This window comes from Phyllopteryx taeniolatus, chromosome 8, assembly GCF_024500385.1.
Source record: "Phyllopteryx taeniolatus isolate TA_2022b chromosome 8, UOR_Ptae_1.2, whole genome shotgun sequence".
NCBI lineage: Eukaryota > Metazoa > Chordata > Actinopteri > Syngnathiformes > Syngnathidae > Phyllopteryx > Phyllopteryx taeniolatus.
Window position 1 is genome coordinate 16269428 of NC_084509.1, and position 7008 is coordinate 16276435.

Sequence of the window (7008 nt, forward strand, 5' to 3'; positions counted from 1 at the left end):
CAGCATTTTATATAGGTTTGGGCAAACGATGGCCCATATGCGAGAGGATTGGATGTGGTCTCCCATTCAATTCTAAACTTTTTAAATGTATTGGGTTCCAATCGGATTTCTGGAACCACTAGATTAGAAAGGTAACTAGGGTTACATATGAAACTAGAATAGGAATGTAACAAAACGTTGTGTATTGAGTAGTAGATTAGAAATGTAACAGGTTGTATTTGGAAGTGGTAGATTAGAAACGTAACCAAAGTTTACAGAACTAGTTGAGTAGAAAATATTACAAAAAATGTACAAAACTATCCATCCATCCATTTTCTGAGCCGCTTCTCCTCACAAGGGTCGCGGGAGTGCTGGAGCCTATCCCAGCTATCATCGGGCAGGAGGCGGGGTACACCCTGAACTGGTTGCCAGCCAATTGCAGGGCACATACAAACAAACAACATTCACACTCACATTCACACCTACGGGCAATTTAGAGTCCCCAATTAATGCATGATTTTGGGATGTGGGAGGAAACCGGAGTGCCCGGAGAAAACCCACGCAGGCACGGGGAGAACATGCAAACTCCACACAGGCGGGGCCAGGGATTGAACCCCGGGCCTCAGAACTGTGAGGCAGACGCTCTAACCAGTCGGTCACCGTGCCGCCTGTGTAAGAACTAGTAAATGACTATTTTTATTTTTTTTTTTACACCTTTTTATTTTACTTGGTTACTCATCTGTTTCTCAGATAGGTTTGTATTGGATTGTTGACTGAAGTTTAAATTGGAAATGTGATATTAAAATTACAATGTTGATGCCTTTACTGTCACAGTGAGCTAACAGATAAATGAAGACGTACCCCCCCTTATTAAATCACATCTTAAATTTAAATCAATTATAATTTTTGATACAATTTAAGGATTTTAAAAAATTAAAAAGAGCATGTCTAATTACATATTAATTAATAAATAGATAAAACTGAAAATGGATGTTACATTAAATAAACAAAATAAAAATCTAAATTGAAAAGGAGTAATTGATTGTCTCAGTGACGGTGTGTATGTAAGTGAGAACACGTGCACACTTGAAGGCAAACAAGATAAACACAACCAGCATATGTGAATTAAATTTATTTTTAATACGATTTCTGTTATAACAAACAAAGACACTTAAATGGGTGAAACAAAATGTAGCTGCAGGAAAATGGGGGTGAAAACCTTAAAAAAAAAATTAACTCTCCCGTTATCATCCGCAATAGTGCAAATCAATGTGACAAACATTTATATTAATGAGCAAAAAAAAAAAAAAAAAAAACTTTTGTGGCACTAAGACGTGGCCTTCACAGCTTTTCCTCGCCATCGCTGAGGGTGTAGAAATACGCCGCGTCATTTTCCTCGTAGATGATGGCGACAGTCTCTCCAGTGTTACTCATGCTGGCGCTGCTCTGGATGTACGCCTGAGGGAGTCAACATATAGACGAATATATAGATAGCTATTTGGCACCATCTTGAGAAAGATAGTGTAAGACAGAGAGAGAGAGAGTGTGCATGTGTGTATAAGAGCATGCGGTTGTGTGTTTGAGAGGGTGTGTGAAATTGTGTGAGTGTGAGAAAGTGTCTGAGTGTGAAAGTGTGAGAGAGAGTGCATTAGTGTGAGAGAATGCAAGTATGAGGTCGTGTATATGAGAGAGAGTGTGTGAGGTGACAGAGTGTGTGGTCGTGTGTGAGTGCCACTGAGAGTGTGAGAGTGCAAGTGAGAGAGCAAGTGATAGTGTTTGCGAGAAAATGTGTGGTTGTGAGAGTGTGACGAGAGAGCAAGTGGATGAGAGTGTATAGGAGATTGTGTGTAGCACAGTATGTGTGTGACAGTGTGAGAGTGTGAGCGAGCGAGACTGTGAGCAAATATGTGGTTGCACGAGAGTGTGTGAGAGAATAAGAGAGGGAGTGTGTAAGACTGTGTGTGTGGTTGTGAGAAAGTATTTGAGACAGTGTGTGTATGTGTGATTTTGTGACAGCGTGATAGAGAGTGCGTGCGTGCGATTGAGAGAGCGAATGTGTGTGTGTGTGTGAGAGAGACAACACATGTGTCCTCACCCTCTCCAGGAGCTGCAGTCTCTCTTCAGTCATCATGTTTTTCTGCCTCAGCTGACTCACGGTGTTCTCCAGGCCCAGCAGTTTGTCCAGGTGGCGCCGGTGCCTCTGCTGCAGGACCTTCACCTTCTTCTGCAGCTCGGCCACGACGACCTCCAGCTGCTCCTTGCTCAGACTGTGCTTGTGGTAGCTGGCCCATGTGGGAAAACACATCAAACGCAAATGGAGACGTCACCGTAATCATGACATACACACTAATTCATGTCTGCAGCATTCATTTATTACTATTAGTCACTTCCAAATTTATTAGGAAAGCGGTACCTTGACTCTCACTCCCTCACACAAACACGCATACAATCTCTGATGCAAACATAGACACGCTATTTCTCTTTCTCTCACACTCTGTCTTGCTCACATGCACTTTCTCTTCCTCTCATGAAAACACACACACCTTTTCTGTCTCACACACTTTCTCACAAATGTAAACACACTGTAACTTGCTCTCTCTCTCTCTCACACACACACACACCAAGAGCTCACCAGTGTTCCTCCAGTTGGTGGTCCTGGCTGTCTGCATCGTCATCATCATCATCCTGCTGGTCGTAGCCTCCGTCTGCCTCCAGTGCGAGGGGCTTCGACGGTGGCGGTGCGTGCTTGGACACGATGGGCAGCGTAGACGGGATAGGCTCGGGGCTGAGAGCGGACGACAGCATCGTGTCCGAGGAGACCAGCAGGTGGCCGGGGAAGACGCTTGGTATGGACTCAAAGTAGGCGACGACCTGACTTTCGCACGGATCCTCCGCGGGCAACTCTTGTACCGTAAGTCTATGGGCGGGCGTGAGAAAGGCGCCCAGCAGCTCCTCTTGTCGGTCATCAGGCAGCAGAACTACCTTGCCTTCATTGTGCTGGTCCACCGGCTGCGTTAAGGGGGCTACGGTATGTAGTGTAGGTAGGTAGGGGAGGTTTGCGGCTGTGTTTGACCCTCCCACAACAGCCCACTGACTGGGTTCCTCCACTAACACGGCTTTCCTGCGAAACACTTTGGCTTTCTTCTCATTGTCATCCATCACTTTGCGTTTCTACAAACATGCGGAAATCTGTTTTTGCAATCACAATTCACTGGAGGTTGAAAACTGGAACTAGTACATTGAAAAAAGTAAGAAAAGGTTGTGGATGGAACAGATCGATTAGCAATGTAACTGGAGTTATAGAACTAGTAGATTAGAAATGTAACATGTAGCACACGTAACTAGTAGATTAAAAAAGTAACTAAGCGGTATGGAAAATGGATGGATCGATTGAATCAGTAGAAACAATCAGAAAACGCGATGTCATTGGAGGTTCTACATTGAACTGGTAGATTAGAAGTTAAAACGGGGGTTTTATGTGGAATTAGTGCAACTGATAGACAAGTAAGGTAACTATGGAATCAGTAGATTAAAAATATAAAGGCCTTTTCACACTGGACTTGGCAACACGCAGCCGCCATCGACTTTTCCATTCATTGTGTACGTGCTGAGGGGGCGGGATCACGGAATGCCGTGTTGCGACAAGCGCAGAGAGTGTTTGACGTGAGCCAACCTCGAACAGAAAAAAATGTTCTATTCAAGAGCAGCATTGTGGTCACGTCAGAAAGCGCCCTACGGTAGTAGATTAGAAAAGTAACAATGGGGGGAAAAAAGGTTGTATATGGAATCAGGAGATTATTAATGTAACTGGAGGTTGTACATGAAACTGCAGAGGGATTAGGGAAAGCAACAAAAGATTAAATCCAGAACTCGTCGAATATAAATGTAATAAAAGGTTTATTAGGAACTAGTAAATCATAAATGTGACAAAATGAAGTATACGGGACGAGTACAGGTAGATTAGAAATGTAACAAGTAGTATATGGAACCAGCAGATGAGAAATGTAACAACAAATTATCCATGGAAATGGTAGATAAAAATGGAACACGGGCTGTATAGGGAATTAGTAGATTAGAAACATAACTGGAGGTTGTAGAGGGGACAGGTAGATTAGAAATGGAACAACGACAAGTGTTGACAAATGTAACAACAGCTTGTGTACAGAACAAGATGATTAAAAATTAAACTAGAGGTACAGTATGTGGAACTAGTCGAGGAGAAATGTAATTGGAGGTTTTATAGGAAGTAACAGATTAATATCGCTGGTGACCGAGAGAAACCTTTCACCTCCAAAACCTTAAATTTTCACGAAATAAAACAAAAAAAAACAGCTTGTTTGTTGATCCATTAAAATGACATCGTCAAAGACAGCAAGCCTTTCAACACTTTATAGTTGTCAATAATTTGTAAAAATAAAATACCCATGTCAGGACCGTCCAATAGTATTGATTTACAAAAAAATATGAACTTGACCAAATTTGGACATTCGGCCAGTGATATGTAACTAAAGGTTGTATATGAATCAGTAGATAAGAAAGAAACTGGAGGTTGTATATGGAATCAAAAGATTAGAAAAGTAAATGGATCTTGTTTATGGTATCAGTAGATTAGAAATATATGGAATATAAAAGGAGTTACAGCTGCGTTGTTGCATCTGGTCGTGTTCTGTTTTTGCGTTACCTCGACTCTGCGGAAGACGGTGGGCACAGCGTCACTCTCAAGGTAGCGAATCCCCCAGCGTACCTTGAAGCACGTTGGCGCAAAGTGTTCATGGCAGATATACTGGTGTCGAGAGGGGGTCCAGTTGTCACGACCGATGTTTCCCAGCCACACCTGCAGCCGCTCAGGATCATGAAGGGGGAATCTAGAACCAAACGTAAGATGTGTCCATTAAGGGACACTCGTGTGGACTCAGGATTTTGGCTTGTGACAATAAAGACATTTAACACAAGGTTGTCTGTGAATACTCTCGTTCATCAAGCCTGAGATGAAGCCTGCTCCGATGAGAGGCGAAACATCTTCTAAGACAAACAGAACAGTGCAGTTGCGGTCGATTCAATGCCCAGAGAACGAATACAAGGCTGTACATGCAACAGATTAGAAATTTAAATTGATGTTTATGTGAACTAGATTTGAAATGTGACATAGGGTTGTATAAGGAGTATTGTATTCGAAGCAAAACAAGTTGTAAATGGAACTTGCAGATTAGAAAGATAACTACGGAAGGACTATATTACAAATGTAACAGAAGGTTGAATATAGAACTAGTAGATTAGAAATGTAATTTGAGCTGTAGGGAATAATTCAAGTCAAAATTTAATACACGTACTATTCGGAATTAGTAGAATAGAAATATAACAAATTGCTGTATATGGAAGAGGCAGATTAATAATGATATTAGAGGTACATAAAATCAGTAGATTAGAAATTTAACGAGAGGTTGAAAATGTAACGAGATGTATGTAATGGTAGACGAGAAAAGTAACAGGTTGTAAGTGTAACTGGATGTTATAAGGAATGAAAATCCGTCTGGTATACATATCCACTTGCCACTTCCCTCAACTCCAGAAGCAACACGTCATGTAACTCAAGAATAAACAAAAGTGACTGGAGTGACTCGAAACTCCAGTATCAAAGGTCAAAAACCAGCACACGTAACTAACCCAAGTCCTCAAGTAAGTAGGCGTAACATATAACAATGTCCATGTTTTGTTTGAAATTTTGTTTGCAATGAATGTAGCAAACAAACATTTAATAGCAATTAAAAGTTTTAAAAACAACAACAACAACAATAACAATAACAACAAAAATGCGCGGTCACCCAGACGACCGTAAACGGCTGAACGTCAAACGACGTTTATCCAAAGTGGCTTACTTGTAAAAGCTTTTTCGGTCGCTGCCGCTCGTCGAGTCATTTTTACAATTTGGCACCGAACAATATTTGGGCATGATGGGCCTACTCGGTATCGTCGTCGTCGGGTCGCCTTTTTCTGTGCGTCTCGGCGGGTTGACAACAAGGTGAAACTCGTGCAGTGTTGACAATGCGGTGCGCATAGCTGACGCCTAATTGACGCGACAAGATCAGCCGCTCACAAGGCGCGTTAGATGACGTCATATACAGGCGCCTGACAGCTCGCAACAACTTTTTCCTCGGTTACCACGCACGTTTCTTTCTTTATTTTAAATTGACCTGGATAGTAATGATAGTCTCACAATTATTTAAACTATTTTTTTTTATCATCATATTGTTACTGTTCTGTAAGACCGTATACTTGGTATACGTTTGTTTTATATGTACTGTCTTGTACTTTGTTATAAATAAAAACACTCGGCACCAAGAACGGTCCAGAAGAGTATAGTGGTGACAGACGCGTTCGACAAGTATTTGTACTTTATTACTAAGTAGATTTTTCAGGTATCTGTAGTACTTGGATTTAGCGGAGGTCTACCAAAATCCCGTTTTCTGATTGTTTTGCACAAGGTAATAGTTGTTCTTCTGCGGTTACGTTCGGAATGAAAATGTTCCTTGATTTAGGAGTCCAAAATCACACATTTATAACTATTCAGACAGGAGTGAAAACAATATGGACGTGATGAACTACTGTATCAGTATTAATGTTTTCTGTGAAATCTGACGGGATTTACTTGCTCTCGGTCTGGGCGGGAATGAGATGGCTCTACTAGACGTCGCCATTGAGAAATCTGATAATGGGTTGTTCCAACTAATTAGACTAACAGACGGGCATTTTTTTTCATCCAAAGAGTCAAGATTTGTGTCACAAATTTTCTAATTACACTGATTTCTGGACAACAAAATCTGGGCCGATTTGTGACATAAAATCATTAATCCTTATCCTATTCTTACAACCTAGGGCTCATTTTATGCGCGTTTCAAACCTCTAATGATATCACATATTTTGATATACAGGTGGTTTGAAAATTTTAGTTACATACCAACTTTTACTCCCAACATTTCTCTTACGGATTGTCCCCCCCCCCCCCACAAGAAAAAAATGGATACACACACA

The 7008-nt window shown here is 41.4% G+C and overlaps 1 protein-coding gene across 1 annotated transcript; it reads right to left on the minus strand.

Annotated features, from left to right (window-relative positions):
- Window positions 1-1095: 1095 nt before the first annotated feature.
- Window positions 1096-6046, minus strand: LOC133482538 (THAP domain-containing protein 5-like). Its single transcript, XM_061782771.1, has 5 exons — window positions 5856-6046; window positions 4661-4844; window positions 2612-3150; window positions 2075-2261; window positions 1096-1437 (listed from the first exon to the last, which is right to left on the minus strand). The coding sequence occupies exons 1-5, from the start codon at window positions 6032-6034 to the stop codon at window positions 1321-1323; spliced, it is 1206 nt and encodes a 401-aa protein (XP_061638755.1). The 5' UTR covers window positions 6035-6046; the 3' UTR covers window positions 1096-1320.
- Window positions 6047-7008: the final 962 nt, after the last annotated feature.